Here is a 27,878-nt window from a genome sequence, read left to right as displayed (position 1 = left end):
ACTTCTCTGGCTTTTTCTCAGAGGGTTAGATTTCAACTTCTTTGAGAAACTGCCCTCCAGAGACCATTCGTCTAGGGTTGGTTTCCAGGCCCCTGTCAGGGTCGTGCTTGCTCACTGAACTTCTGTCACTGCCACGCCACCTCCTCTCTGTCCGTATCTTTCCACTTCTCTCCAGAGCTAGGCACCTACCTGGGTTTTGGAGTACACAGAACCCGAGATATCTGGCACGCCCGTGTTACTGGAGGTGACTGATACACCTGGGGAAGGAGGAAACAGACAGGAGGATTAGCTCAGCTGGCCGCTGGCCGCTCTCCCGGCGAGGAGACGGTGCGCAGCCTTTCTAGCTACCGCTCTGCCAGGGAAGTCTGGTCCGTTTTTCCAGCTCAGGTCAGTCCTGAGAGAGGAGAGCTCATGACCCCAATCTCTTGCCCTTTCCAGGTATGTACTGAGTATGTGTGTCAGAAAGCAAGGCAGCTGCTTTTTGTGGGGCAAGGAGACACAGCCAAACCCCACTAACATACTTTTCAAAACACTTTTGTGCCAAAGCCCAAAAGAAATGTATTAAAACTTTTAACGTCCATTTCAAATCAACCCACCCAGACTCCACTCAGGCCCGCTCCCGGAAGACAGGTAGTCTAGGCTCTTTCTGTTCATGAAGAGACACTTTTGGGCTCAGGACCCGTGCTTTCACAGCGTGAGTTAAGAGCTGGAGGAGCAGTCCAGCCCAACCCCAAAAGCAGGGCGCATGCTCGGAGTCTCTGCTCCCCCGGCCCAGCGTCTCCGGTCGCGGCTCTTCTAGGCTGGGTACTTATACTTTAACGAGCGGACACTGAGGTGCATTTCCAGCTGAGAAATTTAAGCCTAAGCATGGGGGTGGGGGTGGGGGAGGGTAGGAAGGTGGAGGGGTAGGCCATCTCCTATGGTCTACATGGAACGCAAAATCCGACGTCATTTTCAACTCGAGCTTCTCCGTGGACACAGGCTCTGACCCATGCTTCCAACAACCTGCGTGCTTCCCGCCGAAGAGCTCCCTACGGCACTACCACTTCAAGGAAAGCAGAGCAGTACCACTCCTCATTTTAATTTCTACTCCTGACACTGAAGTACACACACTGTACCCTTGGGAATGGGGCCACGGGTCAGGCGACAGGAAGAAGCCGTCAGATACAATCCTCAAGCATCTTAGGAGAGAAATTTTATGCCAAGATTTGAGGAAAAATAACTCAAATGTAAAGCATACTTTTTAAAGATACGTTCAATCTCATCACATGAGATAATTTAAATGAAACTTCAGAAAAACTTTTCGGCCTGTACCCTTGGACCCTTCTCTCCTGCTGTGAGGGGCACTTGGATGCAGGAGTTTGTTCAGAACCACTGTGCTTGTCACATGACCGAACCACAGATTCCCCCCAAGAACCCCGATCTCCCGATGCCAAGGGCAACGGCAGCCCTCAAAGGTTAAGCCCTCCTTGGAGAGCTACTGCAGGATCTTCCTAACACAAGTGGCACCTCGACCTGGAAAGCCCTCCCAGAGCACAAGTCAAAAGGAACAGAACTACAGAAATAGAGCATGAGAAGATACTGCCGATCTCCAGAGCAGCAACTCCGTACTTCAAAGGCACTGAAGGAAAGGAAAGGGACCATACAGGGACTAACGGGGGTAGTCTGGCCCCCTCCTCTTCAAACCCCATGTGCCCATGTACACATCATGGGTAACGGATGTAACTTCAACAACTGTGCATTTACGGAAAAGGCTAAGCCACTGAGGTTTGCGTGGAAGGGCTGAGAGTGCGGTGGGACAGAAAGAGTACAAACATCTTTGAGGGAATCAGAGACAATGACTCATCTTTACTGCAAAGGCTCAAACACCTTGCAGACGCCCAGGGTTACCCCATACTAGATGAGAGGAACAGCCACCTTGTTTCTCAAGCTGGGTGGGAGGGAGGAATTTAGATTGCCAGCAACCCCCCCCCCAGCTCTCCCCACACATGGCCTCGTTCTTTCCAGAGGCTGGACTAGCTGAAATCCAGCTTCCGGTCCTGAGACTCAGTCTGGGTATTGGTTGAAGGGACTGGAGATACAGGACAAGAGAACACTCTAACAGCCCTAACACTCTGAGTGCGAGCACCAGACGGAACAGGCGTTGGCTTCTCCACTTACCCTTCACCAGTTACGAGAAAGTTCCTCAGACCAGAGTTCTCTTGCTTCCTTCCAACAGTCCACGCCCCGTCTACAGCCCCCCCGCAACTCCCAAGCCGTGGCGACCACACCGACGTGGTGTGGACAGCACGGAGAACCAACGTCTCCCAGCATGGCAGCCCCGGGAGGTGGGGTCACACTCCCAGGAAAAAGTTACTCCAGAGGGCCGGGAACAAATACAGAGGAAGTGGAGTATCTGGGTTTCCAACTCAGCAAGGACGGTGTTCACACCTACAAGTGAACTCCGTAGCAGCTGGACTGAGTGGGGATAAGACCGTCCCCGGTCAAGGAGGGGTCTAAGCAACCTCTCCCGCACATGCGTAGCCACACCCACAAGTGCAGAACAACGATAACCACGATCCCTGAGAAGCCCTGCCGAGGGCCGAGGGCCGAAGCGTAAGAACAATGTTGCCGGCTAGCGCAGCTTCACAGCTGGAGTCCTCAACTAGCTGGTCACTAAAGACTCCTCACATCTCCACCAGCCACCGGCCTGGGGCCTGGGAAGCCACTTCCTAAAGCAGCTCTGAGCGCCACCTCGGCTGCCCTGCACCACGGCAGGACACTGCGAGCCGTTTCTCGCCTTTCCCTCTGCCGCCGCCGAGGCAAGGGGAGGAGCTCCGTGGAAAAGGGAAGGAGCGGAGTGAGCGTGGAGCATCGGGGATTCTCTACAAAACAGCTTTCTCTCCCAGTCAGTCAAAGGGCTGGAAACTGAAGGCCGCTTCCCCTCTCCCGCCTTAATACGATCACCATGGCGAGAAGCTAACGGTTCTTAGCTCTTTGGCTATGCTGGTTCGATCAAAAAGGCCCCCCTCCACCCTTCATCCACAGCACAACATGGGCTCCTGGTGTCCAGAGAGACATGCACGGAAAGAACGCCAGAGTTAGCTAAAGAAATACCACAGTTTATTGAAGACTACAAATATTTTGTTACAAGTTGAAACTACATGCCTTCCAGAAATCAAAAGCGACAGCAGGTGTGCATTGAGGCTTCGGAGGGGCTGCGCCGCTTGAACTCGAAATGGGTCAGACAGGGCCAGACACATGGGGGAGAGGGAAACGGGGGAAGGGCAAGTTCAAAGCCCAGAAGGGATCCACCAACTCATTTCCCCCAAGCCACGCAGGCCATGGCCTCAGCTCAGCAGGCTCTCCTCAGTGGTCTGGTTTCTGAAACAAGACTTCAGTGCAAATTTATACACACACACAAAACACAGCCCCCAGCCTTGGGCCAAATTAGCTCTCTGCCGTCCAGAAATGCTTGTAAGGGGGTGGATATTTTCTTCCTAAAAGGAATCAAATACATAAAAATAAATGAATTTCGAGGTTGATGAGGAGTGGGATGATAAGAGCCCTCTGTGGGGTTGGGAACTGGGGGTGCTCGCAAGACCGTTATGGCAGGTTTCTGAAATCTTAAGGGGAATAAAATTGCGGTACGCCGTTCTTTTATATTACCAATCACCTACCTCTTAAAATTCTTGAATCTGGTCCAGCTAAAACTTAAATCTAATGTTCTCAGAATGGGGCCACTCCAAGTGAGAAAGCTTACAATCCTCCCCTCCAAGATCAGGGTGCACCTTGCTTGGTAAGAGGGGCAGCCACAAGGAGTGGGGTGCCTCAGGATTTCTCCAGGTTAAATCCAAACTCATTCCAAGTTGCTCCAACACAGTTCAAAGGTCTGCCTGGCTAGTAGTTGCCAGACCTATCGCCCTCTGTGCTCAGCTCAGCTTCCCAATCACCGAGAAGCTCGGACCTCCGACCCACCCGGAGCCCACACAGGGGTGAAGCACACAGAGGCAGCTCTATCCCAATCACCGTGACAGCACAGCTCAGAATTCGGAAAAACCCTCGATCCCAACTCCCTGCGACTGCAACAAGCGCTTCCCTGTATCTGCCTACAAGTCACTGAAGAAAAGTGCACGGAGCCGCTACGGAAGGGGCGCAGACGTCAGGTACAGGGGCCCGGGCTAGACTAGTTATCTCTGCGGCCAGTGCCCGTGCAGAGGATTCCCGCCTTTCCCTCCTGCCATCAGATGTGCGCACAGACTTTGCCAAGAGACCAGCCATACAAAGGAGGGATCCGGAGGTCCTACTCTCCCTCTGTTGGGCACTCGCATCCCATGCTTTCTCTCCACATCCTGGGTTTCCCAGCTAAGGAACGGAAAGGGGCTGTGTGAAAAAAGGAGTGAAAAGCAAACCCACCCAAGTCTGCCGTTCGGCAAGCACCGCGCCTTCCGTGCTACCTACCGGTACCGGACACTCCAGCGCTCGCTTCCACTGACGTCCCCGTGACACCTCGGGGCCCCCTGCCCTGCCTCCCCCTCACAGTCTGGGCCGGCCAACATAGAATAACAGCCGACACATGCCCCGGGCTATTCCCACTACGAGTGCTGGACACATGCTCTTCCGTCAAGCCCTCAGCTGCCGCTGCTCGGACACCCCCCCCCCAATCAGTCGCACAGGAAAAACCCTCCGCGGAGCCGCGAGCAGCATGCCTCAGCAGCCCCGTCTCTCAAGCACCACGTTTGCTCCCTGACACTCATTCAGTCACATCCTGCAGAAACCACGGACAGCCAGGGTCAGGGGCGCTTACCAGTGTTGTATCCGTGAGACCCATATCCACTTGGCTGCTGGAAAGGGGCGGCCGAGGCATTCACACTGACATTCACACCATGCTGCTTGGAAGAGGTAGGAGCCACCTGAAGACAAAAGGGCTAGAAGTGAGGTGACGTGGTGGCCGAGACCCATCCCCTCACTGTGCCCTACTCCAGGGCCTGGGCATTCAGATGCCCACCATCCTGGCATCCAGGCCGGCCAGTCTGCTTAGTGAAATGGGCTCCCTACAGAGCTTTGTAAAATCTACAAATGGTAGTTCGGAGGAAGAGAAAGGGGCAAGTTGCCGCAATGCATGAAGACAGTCTAGGGTACAAAGCCCGGTGGGATCACATCTCCTATCCCCTTTAGATAATTCTAAGAATAGGTAACCTTTATCCCAATACCACCAATTCTAGCCCCCCTCCCTCTGCCAGGCCAGCAATAGGCCCGAAGAGGAAAGGTTTCTCCTCGCACATTATTAAAAAGTCATCCAGCCTTGAAGGCAGCTAGGCTAGTGCCCGGGGGCTGGGATTCACCACCACCGCATGGAAAGGTCAAGCCCAGGTACTCACAGGGAACACAGCAGGCCCATACTGGAAGGTGCTGGGGAGGCCCGGAACCCCTGTGTAGTACGGCAGGCTGGTGTAACTGTAGCCAGGAGGCAGCGCCGGGTTCAGGAATGTCTGCTGCGTGGTGTGGTGAGTCTGAGTCTGGTTCTGTTGGGGTTGGGCCAAGGTTGTGGCCGGGGCCGGGGAGGAGGCATCCCCACGGCCAAACTTTGTGAGGTCACCTATGACAGGAGAGACTAAATGGACCTACTGCTTTTTTCACCCCCAACTCCAGAAGACCCTGACCCAAGACTATTAGAAGTTCAATTCTTTGAATAAGATTTCTTTATGGCAACATTTAGCACCGCTAAGCGCACACTCAGCACAGTGCTAAGTCAAGCCAAATGTCGGCTGCCTGTACAATTCTGTGGGAGACAGACCCCGAGAACAAAGCTCCTGCGTCATTTCTCTGCCCAGCCCACTCCTATCCTTTCAACCCCCCTTCCTGCCTTCCCCTGCTTCCCCTCCATGAGGAACACTCCATGCTGAACTCAGAGCACAGTAACACGTCAGGAGAAAAGCTAGGGCAAAGAGGACGACAGGTCAGGCAGAAAAAGCAGCATCATGGCCTAGGCAAGGCACTGAGCCTGCCACTGTGAGCGGGGACAGGAGAGGAGAGCAGCAGAGACGGCCAGTTCAAGCGCTCCACTTCTGGGAAAGACTGGAGAAGAGCAGAGGAAACTAAGTCAAGATGTCACCTGCAACCACTGGGAGACAGCGAAGTGGGATGAGAACGAAATGCCCGTCTTCTGCAGCCTTCCAGATCTACCCACCCTGATTCATCACATCCGTTCTATACCTTCTGCCAAAGGTCTTAATTAAAGCGAGAACTGGGTTCCTTCTTACAGTTTTTTCCCCCCTCCTATTAATCAGGTTTCTGCCACCAATCCCAACACACTCTCTGTTCATTCGGCCCCATCCCAGCCATACCAGAGTAAGGGTTGCTGGCCAGGCTACCATCCCTCCCAGTCAGCGGAGTGGTGGGTGTGGGAAATGGGATGCTGTAGTAATCCTAGAAGAGAGAAATCAAAGAGCAGACACTCAATGCCACTCAGTCCCCAGCAGGAGGAACAGCAGAGGGGGAGAAGCACAATGTCGGGAGTGCTGCAATTTAGCCAGCCACCGATTCCGCTGGTTAGAGCTGGCACCAACTCCAAGTTACTCTTGCACACACTGTCCCCCTTGCCTGGCCACAGGCACAGTCAGACAAGGTCTACGGGTATGCCCAGCAGGAAACACATCAAGGCCATCGGAACCAAGGATACACTCAGACCTTTACGTATATAGCTAACAGCCTACTGCTTCTGGAAAAGAGACTGGCCTTCTGTAATTCAAAACACCTGACACGTATGGAAAAAGCACCCAGAGAGCTCCCAAATACTCTGAGATACGGATCACATTAAAATTTGTTTACTTCAAAGAAATCCCAACTGATTAAAAAACAAAAAGTTACCTTCAGTTAAAACCACTTCCAAAGTCCCTGTGTTCTAACAGAGCCTGAGAATCAGAGTCTGTGTGTGGACATGCAGGCTGGGAAGAGCCAAGCCTGTGACTTATCAACTGAACCCCTCACCAGTCAGGTGAAGATCTCATTCTTTTCCTAAGCTCCACATACGTACTCACCAAGGGGAATCTGGTCTGAAGCATCTGTAAGTCATCATAACCGTAAACTTGTGGCTGCAAGACACAAGCGCGTTACAGTATTAACAGGAACTGTGACCACAGGAGCAGCCCAAGGTGCCAAGAAACACGGTAAGTCATTCTTAGGAAGAAGACGACACAGATTACTTCTTTCAGTTTCCTTCAAGAGGAAAGAAGTAAACTACAAAAAGATTAAGTGATGTGTGAAAGGTTTTTAAACTCTCCTTAAACTATAAGCCACACTGATTCAACCAGGCTGCCTGCCCGGGCAGTGAGACAGACAGGAGCTGCGTGGGAGCGGCCGGCTTCACTCTCTATCCCACCAGTCTTTGTCACCCCTTCAAAAACATGGCTTAAGATTTCTCTCTTTCAGAAAGGTTTCACATTTTACTCTTTATTTTCTCTAATGGATGGGTACTAAGGTGGTATGTTTACTGTTAAAAAGTGTAAGGGAGGGGTCCGGGTGGCTGAGTCATTTAAGCGTGTCTTTGGCTCCGGCTCCCCGCTCTGCAGGAAGTCTGCTTCTCCCTCTCCCACTCCCCCTGGCTTGTGTTCCCTCTCTCGCTGTCAAATAAATAAATAAAATCTTTAAAAAAAAAAAGTGTAGGGGCGCCTGGGTGGCACAGTTAGGCATCCGTTCGACTCAGTTTTGGGGTGAATTGTGATCTCGGGGTCCTGAGACTGAGCCCCATGTTGGGCTCCGTGCTCAGCGCTCAATCTCCATGAGAATCTCTCTCTCTCTCTACCCTTCCCGCTCATGCACTTTCCCTCTCAAATACATAAATACATCTTAAAAAAAAAAAAAGTATAAAACATTACTGCATGTTTCCTCTATAATATTCGCCTAGACACTCCATTTGAGGAGCAAAAACACGAGTCTTTTTAAACATTTCAAAATAAATACGCTTCACCTTAACAGGCACCGCATCCACGAATTTGACAGACGAAACACGGGGAAAAAGCTACCACTGTCTGTTGCCTGCTCTCAGATCGTCCCAGATCAGGTCAGAGAACTCTAACTGGCTGGTCAGGGCCAGCAGAGACCCTCCAAGACAGGGCATCAATCCAACCAGAGAAAATAATTCTCAGAGAAACTGAAAGGGATTGCAGACCGACTCTCTGACCTTTAGATCCAGAGGCCCAGAATCTGTGTTTCACGCAGACAAAATACACAATAGGAGAAATGGCCTCGGCTTAGCCCTTCCTCTCTAGAAACGATTAGTTCTTCCCAAACTACGAAGATTAAAAACCTGTCTGCTGACACATGACAACTCGTTCCCTCGGTATTTTACTTAGAGGCTGCCAAGAGCGGCCACCCCATCGGCGTCGTCTGGAGAAGGTGCTTCGGTCTCACTTACCGGGTAGGCGTGTAACAGCCCGGGAGCCATAATGTACGGATTAGGCAACAATGGCGGGACCCCTGGAGGGAGGTTGGGAGGAGCTTTTCCTAGAAAGAAAAAGCACTTTTACCCTGTCACACATTCACTTCTCGTCCCTGTCCCAGGGCAGCGCCGACCACCCTCTACCTGAAGTCGTGGCAACCGAGCTCCGAGTCGAGGCTGTGACGGTGGAGTTGCTGCTGAGCCCAAGGCCCAAGCTGCTGCCGCTGCTGAGGCTGGAGGAGACACTGGCCACGGGGGGAGGCGCAGAAACCGTGCTGGACGTGGTGGAGAAAGTGCTGGAGGAAGAATGGAGGTTCGCCTCACTGTCCACGCTTGTGTGCTTCAAAAAGGGGGAGCGGTGGAAGACAGGACAAAACGGCGATTAGCAAAACAGGTCAGGAGAGACGCACGCTCCCTCCTGCTGGGGAAAGCGCATCAGCCGCCCAATTAAAAAGGCTCAGGCCGGGGCGCCTGGGTGGCTCAGTGGGTTAAGCCTCTGCCTTCAGCTCAGGTCGTGATCCCGGGGTCCTGGGATCGAGCCCACATCCGGCTCTGCTCAGCGGGGAGCCTGCTTCCCCCCGTCTGCCTGCCTCTCTGTCTCCTTGTGATCTCAGTCAAATAAATAAATAAAATCTTTAAAAAAAAAAAAGGCTGTGGCTGAATCCTGGGTGCCCTCTGCCAAAGGAGTTACACTCTAGCTACCCACTTCCCAAGACTCGTCAGGCAGGGGTGGTTAACAACAGACCCACCGCACATCACCGTCGTCAGAGGCAGCAGAGCAAGCGGGGACCAACACCCCAGAAACCAGTGCTGATTGGCCAATGAACGGTTTAAGTCAAAGAAATACAACCCAGTCTTCTCTCCCACATTCTCCTTCGCTAGTTCTGCAAGTTCTGATGAATCTGTATCTAAGGAAAAACAGACTTCGAAGAAAGCCTCAGCGCTCGTCATCTTCCCCCAGGTTCATGGCAAACCAGACATCTTTGCCCAGAATGCAACTTCCTTACCCTATCAGCCTAATTCCACAAATGGTTGTTCTAAATCACAAGAGTAAAATTAACGATTTGATCAAAAGCTTGATGCCCAGACTCACACAGATGATTTTCAGCAGTCCTGTTCGGCATATCCCAAACCAAGGAATGAGAACAACCAGAATGGGAAAGGGACATTCTTACAGCACTTGTCAGAGCATACAAAGTCCCACCCACCTCAGTGTTAAGAAACATAAAAAAGTCACATAAAGACTCAGGAGTCAGGGATCCTGGCTCAGTGGGTTAAGCCTCTGCCCTTGGCTCAGGTCATGGTATCAGGGTCCTGGCATCGAGCCCCGCATCGGGCGCTCTGTTCAGCAGGGAGCCTACATACCCCTCTCTCTGCCTGCCTCTCTGCCTTACTTGTGATCTCTTTCTCTGTCAAAAAGACAAATCTTAAAAAAAAAAAAAAAAAAAAAGACTGAGGGGATTTGGGGAACTGGCCCACAGCTCTGAGCATCTATGGATTCTCCTGCCTCTGCCATCCCCTGAAGAGATTTCCAAGAATCCTTCTAGTTTTTTTAAAAATATTTTATTTATTATTTGACAGACGGAGATCACTAAGTAAGCAGAGAGGCAGGCAGAGAGAGAGGGGGAAGCAGGCTCCCCGCTGAGCAGAGAGCCCCGCAGGACCCTGGGATCATGACCCGAGCCCAAGGCAGAGGCTTAACCCACTGAACCACCCTGGCACCCCTTGGCTTTACTTTTATTTTATTTTATTTTAAGATTTTATTTATTTATTTGACAGAGAGAGAGATCAAGTAGGCAGAGAGGCAGGCAGAGAGAGGAAGGGAAGCAGGCTCCCCGCTGAGCAGAGAGCCCGATGCGGGGCTCGATCCCAGGACCCTGGGATCATGACCCGAGCCGAAGGCAGAGGCTTCAACCCACTGAGCCACCCAGGCGCCCCTCCAAGAATCCTTCTTAAGAAGTGTTAAGAAAACCACACTTCCTCTTCTGCAGCATCACACTTACCAGAAGAGTGGATGTAGAAGTGCGCCCAGAAGATGTGGATGACGAAAGGGTGTTCTGCTGCGTGGCTAAGGGGCTGCAAAGAGAAGGCCGCCATCAGCCACGCTGCTGTGGTTACAGGACCCGGAGCGTGCGGCAGAACAGGGGTGAGGAGAGGAGGCGCAATACGGGGCCAAGGAGACCTGAGATCATGGGGGGCGCAGTGACCAGCCAAAACGAGGGAGCAGACCCAGCGAGAGTGGCTGCTGAGAGGGGAGGACAGGCCGCCTCTGCTTCTACCTGCCACAGCTTTCAGGTCATCCACCTCGCTAACGAGGCCCCTGCCAGGCCGCAGGGAAAGCACAGAGGCGGAGAGCTCTGCTCCCTCGCCGACACCCCAACGGCCGGCCGCAACCCGAGTCACCTGCTGTGCTGTGTGGTGGTAGCATTCGGACTCTCCTCGCCATGGCTCAGGCCACCCAAGGAGGATGAGTGCTGACCGGCTGTTGTCAGTAAGGAAGCTGCAGACACTGTTTCGCTGAGAGGGGGGATGCCCGAAGTAGAAGGTGAGTCAGATTTCACTGCAGCGCCTGTAGCACCTGGAAATAAAGAATAAATAATTCATCTCGTCAGAGGAAAGGAGTGTATAGGAGAAGGAAAGAGACGACTCCTCGTCATGGGAGTCCCAGGCTATCCCCAAGCCAAGAGTGTAAGTTATTTAATAATGGACTCTGTGTTTCGGTAACCCCCTCTCCCTCGCTCTCTCTTTTTTTAGATTCCAAGCATTTCAGGGCACTGATCTCATTTATGCAATTAAGGGAACCAAGGGTATTATCACTATTCTAAAACAGAGAAACGGCAAACTTAAGTTGGCTTGATATTAAATAGCAAGGAAGAACGAAATCAAGACTATAACCAAGGCCAGGACTCTTCTCACTATAATCCAAGAAAAGCAAAAAATGCTGCGAGAGGAGGAAAAATACTACAACATAGAGGAAAAGGCCTGAGGAACACTCACCTTCAACAGGTTGCGTGGTCTGTAACTGCGGGGCCTGCACAGAGCTGAAGCCATTCTGGTACAAAAACAACAGAGGAGTAAGAAGCAAGCTCAAGTGGACAGGTCCAGTCAGCACTGACTCAGCTTAATTTCCATGAACAAATCTTTCAGAGAATTCTGCAAGCTGACCGAAGGATTAACGTAACGTGGACCATCCAAACAGAACGACAAGAATTTAAAATGGAACGAAAACAAGGTACGCCAATCCTGTGTGACCCACGGCAGCAGAAGGCAACCCCCAAACTGCTTGAGACACCCCAAACCCAGAAGAGACAGAGCAAAGGCCTAAGTCTAGGGCCCCAGGGGAGGACGGGGAAGTCCGACAGTTCCGCCAAACCAGCCAGTGTGCTGGCTGCATCTGACCATCACTCCACAGCACCTCTGGGACATGCTGTCCCCGCACTGGGCCAAGACACAGCAAGGTGTCTACTGGTACGCACCCAGAAGTCTAGAACTCAGATCTTCCCAGAAAAGTAAAGCATTATTTGACACTGATTCTACTACAAAGAATGAATCTTTACTGCCAAGAGAATGGTTTCTGGCTCTGAATATCTAGGCTTGCTGAAAAGAACTTTTTAATATCACCAACCACAGAAATGTGCTTTTTCCAGCTTCTCAATCCGCACGTCTGAGGTATCCCAGCACCATTTATCAAGAAGTAAAACACTCACACTGAAGACACTCTCCCCAGCATTGTCCTAACCACAGCCCAGGGACTTGTAGCGCCACTACCTTTGCCTGAGTCAGGTCCTTTTGGGGTGATGAGGAGATGGAGCTGGGGTACCGTCGAGTCTGCGTGGACCTCTGCTCATACAGAGGACCCTGAGCGTTATTTTGGGAGGTATAGGTTGTCGACTGAATTGGACCGCTCTGATAACCGGACTCCTGACTCTGGTTAGATGAAACTGTGGATGAAGATTCACTGTGGGGAATGCAGAAGGAAAATCTCAGAGAAGCGAAGCAGAACAGATCCACTGATACGAAGGAAATAGTGGAGATCTTCTACCCGGGTAATTTGATTACAGTCAAAATGAAAACTTCCAGGAACAGATCAAAAACAATCTTTTCCTGACGAACAATAGGCATTTCCACATCCTGTATAATCAGGGGTGTAAACTGAAACACCTACCCTACGTTCTGCTGTTACGGGAAAGAGAGACAAAAGCAGAAAGGACGGACCACTCCCAACCCCTCTGAAACACCCTCACAGGAAACCTAAGCGCAAGGAAAGTCATCTTTTGCTCATATTCATTTTAGGGAACTCTGACCTCCTGGCTCTCTCAGAAACCCTATTACATATAAGGTTACTGGTAAAACTCTCCTGAGAAGAACTTTTAAAATATTCACATGCATTAATGGCAATGATGATTCAACAGATTAGGCTAGGGCCTAACACCGCTGTTCTTAAATTCGAAGGACTAAAGAAAACAGCCGAGTCCCAGAAAGTCCTCCAGATTTGCTGTTGCTTCCGCTGGCTCTCCCACGTGGTTAGGAGGCAGGAAAGGTTCCATTTAACTTATGTGATATATCAATGCCCCGTCTTTTCTAGGAGGCCAGAGACACACCCTTCTTAGGCACAAGGCACACAGCAAAGGACCAAATGCGTCAGAGGCATCGTGAGCCAGATAGCAAGGTCCTCCTGCTGAAGGTGTCACACACACCTCTTAAGAACAGGGCGCGGACACTCTAAGTACCCGAGGGGCATCGCCCCACCTGTTCTGAGGTACAGATAACGCTAGTAACAGGATTTTGAAATACTTAGTGAAATGCTATAATCAGACACTTTTCCTTCTTTCAGCCAGAGGTTCGGCCTCTTAGGAATTAAAGGAATCAGCACGAGACTCAGAAAAAGTAGGAAAAGCCCAATTAAAAAAGTCTTATGATTGATGTGTCCTCTACCTGGCCGTGCTGGTATAGAGGCTGCTGGGAGCCTGGCTTGAAGAGGCGCTCGTGGTGGGGGCAGACTCATAATCAGAAAGGACAGGCTCTGACCCAAACTGCAAAGCCCCGAACTGCAGGTTCAGCCCTGAGATATCTGCCGAGCCAGGCATCTCCACAGCCAGAGCAGGGATCTACAGAGAGAAGGGAAGGGTTTCAGTACAACCGTACGCGAGACTGACGACGACAACGAACCTCTCTTCCAATCTGCACTCTCCCCTTACAATCTCAATTCCCCAATCCCATACCCCTTCTGCCCTAAGATGACACCCATCTCACAGCTCAGCTACCTTTGAAGTCAAGGAGGCCTTTTTCTTCTGTTGTTTCAATTTCTGCTGAGCCGGCTGAGGGCTAGAGGACTGGTTGTCTGAAGAGCCGGGAGACATCTGCGGGGCCGAGGTGGGTTTACTCGGCAGAGGAGAAGAGGGGGGTGGAGGTGCGGCAGTGGAGGTAACCACTGCCGGCGGCTTCTCCTGAAGGAACACCTCCATCATGGTTGAAGACGGGGTGAAAGCCTGGCGTTTGGTAAAGGGGCTGTGTACGGTTGAATCATTTGGGTTCTTCAAATCTGTATGAAGAAACCCAGTACGTGTGAGACCAGACATGCTGATAAACCTCAAAAAAACGCTACTTTCCTACTCTAAAAAGCAGAAAACAAGACCCTCAAGATTCAGTATCTCATATAAACGGGCTCTCGTTTTAGGGCTTACCCTCATTTCTGAAAGTGACAACCACCGGATCACACCTGTTCTAAGTACAGCCCAATCAAGCCAGCACGACGACCCTGCCTCTAATACAGGATCTAGGAACTGTCCATATTTAGAATGTAAGGTCCTAAAATGGCCAAGTCCATGAACCTTCTCAAAGGCAATGTGTTATTTTCAAACACTAAAAACCAATCTAGGGAGAATCCAAAAACCCCCAGATCAACTGAAGACTGCAACTATGTATGTGTCTAATTTTGATAAAGAAATCCTAAGCCTCAGCTTTTTTCTATTTCCTAGCTTTCTGAACTCAGCCTGTCTGACTAGGGGAAGATCAGCAGCGGATACCAGCCAGTTGGCTGCCCTTCTTCTGACTTCAAGACACATTCTCCACCCTTGACTCCTGCCAGCGTCTGGCACGCACACTCCCATGCCTCAAGAATTCAAGTCACTTTCCATTCTTCTCACCGTACTGCACCAGCGATGGGGACTGTGAGGCAGAGCCTATGTCCCAAGAGGAGGTGGTGGTGGTTCCAGACTGCGAATGCTGTGCCGCCAACTGGGCCAAGGCCTGAGCCGTCTTGAACTGCTCCAAGAACTGCGAGCCTGTGGTGCTGCCACCTTTGGCTTCACCGACATCACCAAATCCTTTCCCTAACATGCTCACCTATAGAGCAACACAGAGATGAGAGAAATCTACAGCAAGCAAATGTGTTCACTACTCAGAAAGACACTTCTTGGGGCGCCTGGGTGGCTCAGTGGGTTGGGGCCTCTGCCTTTGGCTCGGGTCATGATCCCAGGTCCTGGGATCGAGCCCCGCATTGGGCTCTCTCCTTGACGAGGAGCCTGCTTCCCTTCCTCTCTCTCTCTGCGTGCCTCTCTGCCTGCTTGTGATCTCGGTCAAATAAATAAAATCTTTAAAAAAAAAAAAAAAAGAAAGAAAGACACTTCTCTGGAGTGAGAGCCAATGGAGATCAGACAAGTAAAGAATGTCACCAGACTGAGTACACAGTCTCTGGAGTCAGACTACTTAGGTTCAAATCCTGGCTACGGAATCACGGAAAACTCATTTGTAATTTCTCTGACCTCATTTTCCTCACCTGAAAATAGAAATAAGAATAGTATAGCATAAAGCTGTAGGAGGATTAAACAAGTAATGTACATAAAAAAGCATTTAGGGGTGCCCGGGTGGCTCAGCCATTAAGCATCTGCCTTCGGCTCAGGTCATGATCCCAGGATTCTGGGATTGAGCCCCGTGTCAGGCTCCCTGCTCAACAGGAGGCCTGACTCTCCCTCTCCCACTCCCCCTGCTTGTGTTCCCTGTTTCTCTGTCAAATACATAAATAAAAATCCTAAAATTAAAAAAAAAAAGGCATTTAGTATGTGCATGGCACATAAGCACTCAAAAAAATGGGAGCCATTAAAATTTATGCCATCACTTCCTCCTCAGGGATAAAGATCTAATGACTAGGGACGCCTGGGTGGCTCAGTTGTTAGGCCATCTGCCTTCGGCTCAGGTCATAATCCCAAGGTCCTGGGATCGAGCCCCACGTCAGGCCCCCTGCTCAGCAGGAAGCCTGCTTCTGCCTCTCCCACTCCCTCTGCTTGTGTTCCCTCTTTCGGTGTCTCTCTCTGTCAAATGAATAAATAAAAATCTTTAAAAAAGAATTTAACATCTAATAACTAAAAGGAATTTTTTTTTCCTTTTAGTTTTGAATCAACCAGTATGTGATTATTAAATTAATATGAAGGTTAACATAAAATTTCACTTTAGGCATTAATGTCCTAGCCCCTTCCACTGAACAGCTGAAAAGTAACAAGAACTAAATGGAGCCTCACCGCCACGCTGCTCTAACCAGCACAGGAGCCGAAGGAGAGGAGCTGAGGGCCTATCAAAATGTCTGCACTGGACAATCAACTAACAAGTCACTATGATTTGTTTTGTCTGTATCTATCCAAGTTCTATAGGGTAACCACGAATAACAAAGCAAAATTTATTCTTAAGGCTTTGGGGAGATTTTCCCCACTCCCTACTCCTGGGTAAGACGACCAGGCTCATCCAGAAGATGAAGCATGTGGCCTTGACTACTTTAAAACACCTTCAAGAAGGGGTGCCTGGGAAAAAAAAAAAAAAAAAAAGAAGGGGTGCCAGGGTGGCTCAGTCACTGGGTATCTGCCTTCGGCTCAGATCATGATTCCAGGGTTCTGGGATCGAGTCCCATGTTGGGGTCCCTGCTTCTCCCTTTCCCAATCCCCCTGCTTCTGTTCCCTCTCTCGATATCTCTCTATCAAATAAATAAAATCTTTTAAAACACCTTCAAGCAGATTTAGAATCTGGTTTTCTTTAGGTTCTTACCCAACCATTCCATCCTCATCAACACTAAGCAGTTCCTTTTTTTTTTTTAAAGATTTATCTGAGAGCGAGCGTGTACACCTGAGTGGTACAAAGGGAGAGAATCCCAAGCAGATTCCCTGCTGAGCACAGAGCCCAATACAGGGCTCAATCTCTCTACCCCAAGGTCACAACCTCAGCCAAAACCAAAAGGGACACTTAACTGAGCCACCTAGTTGCCCCTGAGCAGTGCTTTCTTACATAAAACCAATCTGTCCAGCCCAAGGTAAGACATTTTTCCCATTTCATTCTCTCTCACAAGATTATACAAACAAAAACAAAACCCCAGAAGTCAAGTTAAAAGTATGGGATTGTGGCAAAGAGATGATCGCATATAGCAATGGTCATATAGTCTGCAAGTGCAGACCTTTACATTAAAGGCACAGCACCTGAGGTAATGTCCACATTATCACACATGATAACAGGGACCTCCTATATTATTTACATCTATTAAATTTTAAGGGAAATTAATCCTCTAATATTTACTCTTAATAGGAAAGAAAAGGAACAACATACTGACCAATACAGCTAACGAGACGAACACAATACTGACTGGTATTTTTTTTAGTTTAACATCATGTAACACATTAAACAGACTGTTAGGATAAATGAAATATGCTGAAAACTTATTTTTTCATACCAGAGTTTGAATTAGGTTGTATATCTTTACAATCCAGATATTAAAAAGGCAATTAAAAGATATACGGAATGCATCACCACATTTTCCCACCATATAGCTCAGGGATTGGTGTTATTTCCTTAACTTTATGACTTTTGTCTCTAATTCTTTTCTTTAGATTTTACTTATTTCTTGACAGAGGGAGAGAGCATGAACATGCGCATACATGAGTTAACGAGTTCCAGCAGGCTCCCTGCTGAGCAGGGAGCCTGATGTGGGACTCGATCCCAGGACCCTGGGATCACCACTTGAGCTGAAGGCAGATGCTTAATGGACTGAGCCATTAACTGAAGCGTTCTTCATTCTCCCTTTTTCTTTAATCCCAATGCTCTGCTCCCTGTCCCTTCTGCCCTACCTTTCCTCACCTGCCACCTTCCATGTACGTCAGAACATCAATCACCAAATTACTACTAACACGCACACAAAAATTTTTAGACAGTAGTTAAAAACTGACAGTTCTGGATTAGAGGCTAGCTCAGCAGTTTTCTATCTCAAGTAATTACTATAATCCTACTACTGGAAAAATAAAATTATATGCACACACATGGTCTCTTAGCTCTTACAACTATAGTATCCCTCCACCAAAAAAGATACAGACAGGAAGGGAAAAGTAAACAGAAAAAAAGTATTTCTTAGGATTTGCTGACTATAAAAAAAAAAAATCAGTCAACCCCCCCACCGACCCCGTGATCTCCTTTTTGCTGCAAATAAAGTTTCCTTTATGGGACAACCCCACCACCACCAAAAATTGGTTCACCACCTTTCTTTAGCTTAAATGATTCCTTTACTATAACTAGTGACCTTAAGTCTTTTAACTCGATCAACAAGTCACATGCCGTGAGCGCTCTAGGTATTAATGAACAATACCACCGCCACTCCAAACCTGCATGGCCCTTGTTTGTCTTACTTCGTCTTTCGACAGCTCAGTAAGGCAGGCAAAGCAATTACTCTCAGCCCTGCTTACAGAGAAAGGGATTAACAGTAAGCAGAAATAGTCACGAAAACTTCAAGGTTTTGGAAGACTAGTTCAGAAACGTCTGGTTTAAACAAATTTATATGGCAATTCTGTTCTATCAAAAAATAGGGAGGGGTGCTTGGGTGGCTCAGTCAGTTGAACATGTGCCTTTGGCTCAGGTCATGATCCTGAGGTCCTGGGATCCAGTCCCACCAAAGGCTCCCTGCTCAGCAGGAGTCAGCTTCTCCCTCTTCCTCTGCCGCTCCTCCTGCTTGTACTCTCTCTGTCAAATGAATAAATAAAATCTTAAAAAAAAAAAAAGAAGAAAGAGGGGCACCTGGGTGGTTCAGTGGGTTAAAGCCTCTGCCTTCGGCTCAGGTCATGATCCCAGGGTCCTGGGATCAAGCCCCACATCGGGTTCTCTGCTCCACGAGGAGCCTGCTTGCCCCTCTCACTGCCTGCCTGCCTCTCTGCCTACTTGTGATCTCTGTCTGTCAAATAAATAAATAAAATCTTAAAAAAAAAAAAAGAAAAGAAAGAAAGAAAAGGAAGGAAGGAAGGAAGAAATAGGGAAGCACTACAACCTCCCATCAAAGTTTAATTAGAATTAAATTAGAATTAAAGAAGGATTAAAATTAGATGTCATGTTTTTCTCTTAAGAGCAAGTAACATTCAGCACAGCGAGTATTCAGTAACTGAGTGCACTCATTTCTAGAAAAGATTCAGTGTGTCCCAAACTAAGTCCTCCTCTGGGGGCACCCCTATTACCCAATTCTACATCTCTACACCCAAGGTTGCTTAGAGGACAGAAGGGGACGGTTTACCCTGCCCCAAACCTGTCATCAGAAGGCAGTACTGCATGTGTGTGCTGGGGTTGGCAGCAAAGTGTGGCTGGAAGACACCATGTCTCCTACTTACCATACTGTGATGAGAAAATGTGTTTCCGGAAGCAGGCTGGGTTATGGCACTCTGCTTTGAATTACTGAACACCAGAGGCTGGGCAAGAGAAGGAGCCTGAGATGGATCCAGATTAGATGAATCATTCTCCACTGAAGACGGTGTCTTCCCCAACAAAACAGCAAGGTCAATTCTAGTGGGGAGACGCAACATTGTGATGAATAATGACAGAACATTCCAGCATTCCCCAACTCGCAACTCAGACTACAGTTAGATCAAAATGAAGCCCTCATCAATAACACAATGACCTGAAATACTTCATCTACCGAAGTAATTGGCATATAAGAGCCCCTGTAGGATCCAGCGGTATGCCAATGGTGTTGTCAACCATAATAATGTTAAATATTCCAATTTAGTGAAATCAATGTAAGGAAATAGCAAATGTTAGTTTTAATAGCAGCTTGATTATTTAGGCCAAAATAATTATTACAATTACAATTCCTTAGCCAATATTTTAATACTGAATACCTATCATTAGTAGTACCTAATACATAAAAACATATACTAGAACACCGGCATCTTCTTCAAATGTCTTTGGAATCCCTCCCCCAGTTTTCATAAAATTTCCAAAGTTAATGTGGTATAATAAAAACACCTATAGTTTGGTTTTGTCTTCAGTTCTTGACAGAGAGCTCCTGAAACCCTTAAAATTTCCAGAATATCTTGTTATTCATAATGAATCTCTTTATTCTTACTTTGATTAGAGAGAATTTTTAAAAGATTTTATTTATTTGAGAGAGAGAGAGAGACAGAACGAGTGGTGGGGAAGGGCAGAAGGAAAAGAGGAGACTCCCTGCTCACCAGGGAGCCTGACGCAGGGCTCAATCCCAGGACCTGGAGATAACGACCTGGGTCAAAGGCGGATGCTTAACCAACTGAGCCACCCAGGCGCCCCGTAATGAGCCTCTTTCAACGAAAGTTTACAATAATGAGGTTACTCAGGATAGGAGCCCCCCCACAGAGCTTCAGGAAGGGGGCAGCCACCAGCAACACCAGGAAGGGGACTAAAGGGTTAGACCTTTCACTCCCAGCACACTCTACCCACTCTTAGGGTCGGAAGCTGGGGGTGTCTTTAACAGCCAATGGCTTAATCAATCAGGCCTATTTAAGTAATGAAACTTGGGAGGTTTTGTGCCCCACCCCATGCCCTATCAACTCTTCCATTTGGCTGTTGTTCCTGAGTACTGGTTATAACAAACCAGTGATGGCAAGGAACCTCTTCCCTGAGTTCTGTGAGTCATGTTAGCAGATTACTGAACCTAAGAAGGAGGCTGTGAGAATTCCCAAATTTGTTGTCAGCCAGGCAGAAGTGTATGGATACCCTGGGCACCCATTTGCAGTTGACCTCTGAAGCAAGGGCGGTCTTACGGGATAAAGGCATCTACTAGGCTGTGTGCTAACTCTAGATAGTATCAGAATCGAACTGAATTACTGAACAGCTATAGTTGGTGTCAAAGAGTTGAAGAACTGGTGCCAGAAAAACAATACACATCACCTCCGGGGGTAATGGCCTCAACATCCTATTTCTAGTGCAATTCAGGACTTTCTGAGTCAATAGCTATCATACCTAGGTCTAGAAATAATCTAAGAGGACTTCTGAGGATAAAAATATTCCTGATAAGGGGCGCCTGGGTGGCTCAGAGGGTTAAAGCCTCTGCCTTCGGCTCAGGTCATGATCTCAGGGTCCTGGGATCGAGCCCCGCATCGGGCTCTCTGCTCAGCAGGGAGCCTGCTTCTGTCTGCCTGCTTGTGATCTCTGTCTGTTAAATAAATAAATAAAATATTTAAAAAAAATATTCCTGATAAGTGTTTCTTCCTCTACCTCTTCCCCAATACTCAGGGATCAAATTCGAAAAAGTTCATTAGCCAGATCCTACGGTAAAAATGATCACTTTACTCAGTAGGCTCAGCGGACAAAAATCTTAATTATAAAGCAAGAGAAGAAGCTACTAAACAGTTCTGCAAACTCAAATAAATGAAAACATTTCCGTGTTTAACTTTACCTTACTACCAGTCAAGTTATATTGTACTAAATTTTAATTCAGATTGACCTATGTAATTAAAGAAGCTATTTTGGAGAAAAACATCCTTAAATTGTAATATATGGATTTCCATTTAGTAGATCAACTCCTATAAACCTATCAATCAACTAAAGAGGAACCTAGTATGCTCTGGTTACCATTACTACCAACACTACAGGAGTGTATGAAGGCCCAGTGCTACTCTTCCTTATAGCTCTCACCAGGCCCCTCCAGAAAAAGATGCTGAACTTTACCACACACTTGCCTCTGACCAGCAGTGATTGTCACATTCTCCGCAGGCAGAGGCACTGAAGACACGTTAGAGGCCGTGAAGATCTTGGTCTCAGACAGCTGGAAAACAGAGGGATTAGTCACTCCTGGTGTTAGGTGGGCTACAGTCAGAAATCTGGCATAGATAAGGGGAATTTAACACCAAGGAAAAGGGAAAACCCTCAGAAGAGAGGACCACCTACCCAGAGGAACCCTACCTGGACTGACCTCCATGTACCTTCTAGACAGGCTCAGTGATTTTATCAAAAGAGAGGGTAAAATCAAGAAACCCAGTAAAATATAGTGGAGTCACATGATATCCACACCAAACTTACAAAAACCTGAATACACATGCAATACGGAAAAAGAGAGAAAACCTTTTTATACCTTCCCATCAGAGTTCCCAACTCCCACCTCGACCCAAACCACTGTTCCTCTCAAAGAAAGGTTACAGCCAAGACAAAGACAGAAATAAAAGAAATTAATTCCTAGCTTTTGAGCAGTAAGGGCCCAAATACTGGTGAATTAAGGTCTTTTCAGGGATAATTTCAACAATATGCAATTTTTGCCTTAATGGTGACTTTATTACACCTAGTCTTTGCAGTGTAGGTAAGCAACTGTAGGAATAACTCATTCTAACTACTCAAAACTTGATTTGGTTTTGTTTTCACTTTTTGATTAAAATCTCTTCTCTAAAACAGGGAATCTACTCCCCCAAACACACCATTTTCTGAAAGTTGCTTAAACACACAAGCCAAATCTTAGAAAGTATTCACAAGGCAATCTAGCTCAGTTACAACAGAGAAGAATCACCCTCTTACGCTGGTGCATCTGAAATGTTAAGAACTCAGGCCTGGCAAACCAGGACAGTTTGACCGATTACCCTCTCGCTACATGAGCTGTCTTGCCTGAACACACGCAAGTACAGGAAAGTAGAACGAAAAATGTTAAAACAGGAGTTAATCCATGATCACTGAAAAGTAGAATTCACAACAAAAGCTTGACTGTGACTAAGAATCTGAAAAATTCTTTTTCTCAGGTACTACTCCGGTGAATTCACAGCTTGTTTCCGTGCCACGTTTACGCCACCCATGTACGAGGTTTCCAGGCTGAGTCAAGATGGAAGACAGCCGGCTCTGTATATTCATCTCAATTACAAAGCTGGGCTTCAAGTAAATAAAAGGGTTCCAGAACCAACCAGATTGTACACCTGAAAATGTGATACGGTCCCTTTCTCTTTGTACCCACCTCTAAGCCAATCCCAGGACCATACACCAATGCCTGAATGTGAACGAAACAACAGAACTAGCTACAGCATCACGTGCCGCCAGTGGCTGCTACTCAGCACACGACCTGCCTGACTCCCTTTCTGGTGCCCTACCCAACCACCATCTCTTCCTGGGATAAATCCGACAATCAGATATTGGACTTACACAGGTGCACTTGCCCTTTCCATAGTCTGGTTCCACAGAGTCCTGTTCATGCCCAGTCTCCTTCATATAACATATGTGAAATGTTCTGGCTCAGAACACTATTTTGGATGTAAAAGTTTTGGGTCAGAATCTTACGGGTGAATTTTGAGGGGTAGAAACATACCCATTTTCTATCCCTAAACACCACTTAGGGATAGAAAGCACTAGTGAGGAATAACCTGGGAATACCTACATCTTCATTCCAATCTTCAGTTCCCCACTCCTCTGTTGCAGTCCTCCAAGCACCTGGCAATAAAGGGAAAAAAAAAACAACAGTGAAGTAATTTTAAGTGGCAGTGGAAGGTATGTGCAAAAAACACTAACGTATTAACATTTTGGCAGCCAAAAGTGTAGCCAGATTTTAGTAATCAGAGGGATTCCTAGGCTCCAGGAGGAGAAAAAAACTATTTAGGAAGTCATACCTCAGAACACGAGGGTTTTAATAAGATTATGATTTCACACCTACTTTCTGGTTTTGTTACACAGTTTTAATAGTAAAGGCAGTGGGGGTGCGGGAGCCAGGGGACAACAGACCCAACGCTCCAGGCAAACTCTTAAACCCTTCAGCCCTTTGACTTAGTGGTCAATTCAAGTGAAATGGCAGCAGCCAATTTAAACCGGAACTACACCTACTCATCTGGTAGGAGACGACTCTGTGGGTGGTCTGGAGAAAACAGCAGTGAGAAGGAACACAAATGGCTGCCACAGGACAGTGGAACGGCAGCGAAGGACCAGCTTCCAAACTAAGGGTATGGACAACTATCTGCTACAGGAACTCAACTTAAAAATGTATACTCAGTAGCAGTCAAGTTTATAGATCTCGCTGGACTAATCATAAGAAACCCTCATGGGTCTTGCTCTTTTCAAAAGACACTGGCCAAAACTGAGAACTCAAAAGTGCATTAGCTATTATCCTAATCCTAATCCTACAAAGTGTGGCATCTAACCCACCAAGGGCTCTGTGAAGACAATACAGGTGTACACTCTCCTCACGGTGGTAAGAATGAAGTCAGGATAGTTTCTATAGGAAAGGGCCATCAGCAATCAAACCACCTTCCACATCCCCCTTATTTTGCTTTGTGTATACATAGATCCTCGGAAAGGGAAACTGTTCTGTGAGAGCCAGGATTCTTCCCTTCAACAAGGACCACAGTAAGAAATAGGCTGCCTATAGACAAGGACAAGAACACTACTTTCTTCTCTAGAACAAGAGTACGTATCAACTCTTAAAGCCTTTTTTCCAAATGGAGAAACCCTCTTAAAAGAACGGAAGTCTGGCATTCAGATATTTCACTGTCACTGAAGAGAAATATTCTAAACCTACAAAACCCATCTGAAGTTCTTCTAGGGCTGCCTGGCTGAGTCAGTAGATCAGGTGACTCTTGATGTTGGGGTCGTGCGTTCAAGCCCCACACTGCATGTGGAGACTACTTCAAAATAAAATCTTAAAAAAAAAAAAAAAGAAAAGAAATTCTTAACTTTTAATAATGAAAGAACCTCATTTCCTAGAGAAAAAGATGTTCACTGTAATACCTCTCCCAGAGCGTTGTAACTGAACGAGGGAAAATTCCAAACCACTTAATAATGGCAACGTTCTCCAAACCAAACTGAAGTCCAATCTCAGCTCAGACAAGCTACAAAGCACATTCTTCTCTCTCCCGGGTAACACTACTCTTCCTCTGCACTGACACCCATCCTGCCCTGGATAAATCCCAATCTGTCCACATACATAACCCTGGAGTTGGACGTGACCACGTACTAACAGGCTCTCTCAAGGCAGGAATATTTGCCTGCACTCTGGCGACTGCATCTGGGATGGGAAGGAAGAAGGAAGACGCCTGCTTGACCCCACACAGGACGTGCAGTAGTGGCCAAGGAGACTGTATCGGCGCAGCACGAAGGAACAGAAAGAGTGCAAAAAATCTGAACAGATAAGGGTTTCCGTTCGGTCAGCAGTGAGCAATGTGGATGTTAAATCTTCATTAGAGGACAAAATTTTTCAAGAAGGGAAAACAGGCCCACAGTATGAGGGAGAAAAGCAGAAAAGGAAAAAAGCACGATGACAGAAAAATTACATATCCACAGATATCTCAATTCATTAAAATCTAAAAAAATATCTGGGGCAGTGAGGCACCTGGATGTATCACACCAGGAGCAGTCCCAAATTTTCGGGGATAATTTGACCCCTCAACCCCAATGAAATCAAGTCCTGAAACAAAAAAGAAAAGAAAAGAAAAGACAACCAGTGAAATTTTGCTTATGAATGAGAACATCTGCCCCCAAAACACAATTCCCACTGTACCTGTGGGTATTTTAAGGGTAGGTTTGAATTTCTTTTTAAATCAAAAAAGAGAATTTGAAGTGTGCTATCACGAAAACACAAAAAGATCATGCGCGGAAGTCAGTGCATGCTGTGAAATGAACGACGGAAATGCACGAAGCTACACCCAACTCTTTCAAACTAGCAAGATGGCAGCAGTATCACACAGTTTCTCATTCAGCCACAACTCAGATTTCTGATTCTAACCTCCCAAATCTGCTATACTCTACTAAGAAGACATAAACACACACTTCATCATTCCTTGTTTCCAAACCAAATCCTTGCTGAGAACAGCTAAGGCTTTCAATCTAGGACTAGGACTCCTTGCGTGGTTTTCTATCCACAACAGAAAACAAATCCCTTAATCTCTATAATGTTTTGTGCCAATGATAAAAAACCAAATGTCCAAGAACTAGAGCTCAGAAACAGTAACTTCTGTTACTCAGACTGCTACCACTACCTCTACAAAGCCATCAGGAGATGAATGAGGAGCAACTCATTCATCAACCTCCAGAGTAATAAAGACATTTCTTAGCCAAATGTCTAGGGAATTAAAATGAATTTCCATCTTGTCCATAACTCAACTTCAGCCTCTTCCAATGGGAAAACTGTATCCAAAATGCACTGATAAGATAGTGTGGTAAACAAAAAGCAAGAAACATTCAGGACCCAAGGTCTCACATCTTGTGGGCAGTAGATGAACTGTTTGTGCCAAAGACCCTCCCAAAGAAAGAGATATAAAGATCAACAGTCTGAAAAAGAGCAAGGCAAGTAAACAGATGGAGTCCAAGAGCCAAATTCATGTTCAGCTACTGATCACTCCCCCTTTTAGACAGGAGAAAGGGGCCGCAAGCTCTGCATGCGCTGGCTCAGCTCTAAGAAGTTAGTGATCGCATAAGAATAAAAGATTCTGGAGCTTAGAAGATGTTTTTATTTGAAAGGGTGAAAGTTAAAAAAAAAAAAAAAAAGAGAGAGAGAGACAGAGAGAACCATCTTTTACTCCCTAACAGCTCTTGGTATATCCCACAAATCTAAAATATCCTTAAATACATACAGCCTACCCAGCTACAAACACCGAAGTCAGCTAATGACAACAAAAAATCGTATTTAAATTCCCTTAATATTCTTCCACGTTCAAAAGACTATCCAATTAACAGAGCTAGAAAGATACAATTTCCCCTTTCCCCAGACACTGGAATTTTTCAAGAATGAAGGGAAAAAAGATACTATCTCAATGCGAGAAAACAATTAAGCTGTTAGTGGGCTTCGATTCTAGGCCTTTTTCACCTCTACAAGTAGTGGCTCAATTAATTAATTAATTATGGATACCTTTTCTGAGAGCAAAGTTAGACACCCTAACAGAAACCCTAGGAGACGCACCTGGGCCTAACAGCAGCCACACGGGCTGACAGAGCACGGGCTCTGAGGGTCCAACAATTCTAAGTTCAAACACTAGCAATTTCACAACCACCCTTTCAGTCTGCGTGTCATCTGAAGATAGCGACTAGCGTCAATCGCACAGAAGAGTGACGAGGCCAGGTGACACAGCACGATTAAGTGCCCGCAGGCACACAGACAGGAAGAGAATACACACAGTACTTCAATGGCCATCCCTCTCTCTCCTATCTCTACACCCAAAAACTATTCCTCCACTTTTTAATATGACGATAACCTCAAAGTAATTATTTCCTTAGGTTTTAGAGACAAGAAACAAGAAACGGTCACTCACTCGTCCCATCATCTGGTTCGAAGTGGCCAGTGTTGTTCCACGTACTGCCGCCGCTGTTAGTGCCATAGTTATCGTCGGTACTGGCCGGCTCTGCGTAATCAGCGGGGTTAAAGGTTCTGCAGGGGGTGGGGGGGGAATGCTTAAAAGAGTCTCTGAGCTCTAAGCAGCACCAGCAAAAATGAACTCAGAGAGGATGGCCACAAGAACCCTGACTTTGCCCTAACAACAGATCAACCAAGCCCCATTCTATAACCCTATATATGTCTACTTCCCTCACTTATCAGCCTACCTAAAATCCTATGGTATAATCTCAATTTAGATCTACCATCTGTCCTGGATTAGGACATCAAGAATTATAGTAAGAGGCACGGGTCATGACCCCGGGGTCCTGCGGTAGAGCCCCGCATTGGGCTCCCTGCTCCATGGGGAGCCTGCTTCTCCCTCTGCTGTGTTCCCTCTCTCACTGTGTCTCTATCAAATAAATAAAATCTTAAAAAAATAATAGTAATAATAAAATCCACATAAAATTTTGGAAAACAGCAGGTATATGCATTCAAGTGAAGCTATGAGATGGAGAGAATGACCCAGGTGGGGGACACTCATCTCTAAGCCCGAAGTCTACATACCTATCTGACTCGAACGGTCTAGAAATTTTTCTGACCACAGTTCAGTTAGGGCTGCCTATTATCCTCAGGATACCAGGATATTAGCCACTCTAGAATATTACAGTGGTGCTTAGGGGAAAAAAATTAAAGACTCCGGCACCAAATCAATGAAACTTACCCCATTCCTTGAGCAGAAAACCTTCCTCCTCGTCTACCAGAGCCACCTAAAGAGAAAAGGAGAAAAAGAGAGGAAAAGAGACTATTTTAGAAGCTGATATAAAACTACCTTGCTAAATGAGACAACTCTGCCACAGTTAACTGGGTGGTATTATGAGATGTTCTCTCTCTCACCCCGCAGTGCAGTTAATATACACCATAGGA

The 27,878-nt window shown here is 47.2% G+C and overlaps 1 protein-coding gene across 8 annotated transcripts in view; it reads right to left on the bottom strand.

Annotated features, from left to right (window-relative positions):
• The window catches only part of UBAP2L (ubiquitin associated protein 2 like), a 41,582-nt gene that overhangs the window by 2,542 nt on the left and 11,162 nt on the right, over positions 1-27,878 (bottom strand). For 6 of the 8 annotated variants that reach the window (XM_080824673.1, XM_080824676.1, XM_080824675.1 and 3 more), the window contains exons 7-25: positions 27,676-27,721; positions 26,893-27,008; positions 23,037-23,089; positions 21,367-21,452; positions 19,042-19,213; positions 14,566-14,764; positions 13,684-13,961; positions 13,355-13,527; positions 12,188-12,377; positions 11,417-11,471; positions 10,823-10,997; positions 10,423-10,495; positions 8,564-8,759; positions 8,396-8,484; positions 7,020-7,073; positions 6,327-6,408; positions 5,361-5,578; positions 4,787-4,892; positions 190-257 (exon numbers count right to left, since the gene is read on the bottom strand). In XM_080824673.1, coding sequence (XP_080680799.1) covers positions 190-257; positions 4,787-4,892; positions 5,361-5,578; positions 6,327-6,408; positions 7,020-7,073; positions 8,396-8,484; positions 8,564-8,759; positions 10,423-10,495; positions 10,823-10,997; positions 11,417-11,471; positions 12,188-12,377; positions 13,355-13,527; positions 13,684-13,961; positions 14,566-14,764; positions 19,042-19,213; positions 21,367-21,452; positions 23,037-23,089; positions 26,893-27,008; positions 27,676-27,721 — 2,429 coding nt within the window. Of the gene's footprint in view, positions 1-189; positions 258-3,085; positions 3,480-4,786; positions 4,893-5,360; positions 5,579-6,326; positions 6,409-7,019; positions 7,074-8,395; positions 8,485-8,563; positions 8,760-10,422; positions 10,496-10,822; positions 10,998-11,416; positions 11,472-12,187; positions 12,378-13,354; positions 13,528-13,683; positions 13,962-14,565; positions 14,765-19,041; positions 19,214-21,366; positions 21,453-23,036; positions 23,090-26,892; positions 27,009-27,675; positions 27,722-27,878 lie in introns of those variants that run through there. The other 2 variants (XM_080824680.1, XM_080824679.1) reach the window with 1 other exon arrangement.

Source organism: Martes martes, assembly GCF_963455335.1.
Source record: "Martes martes genome assembly, chromosome: 15".
Classification (NCBI taxonomy): Eukaryota; Metazoa; Chordata; class Mammalia; order Carnivora; family Mustelidae; genus Martes; species Martes martes.
This window is presented reverse-complemented; position numbering and strand designations above follow the sequence as displayed.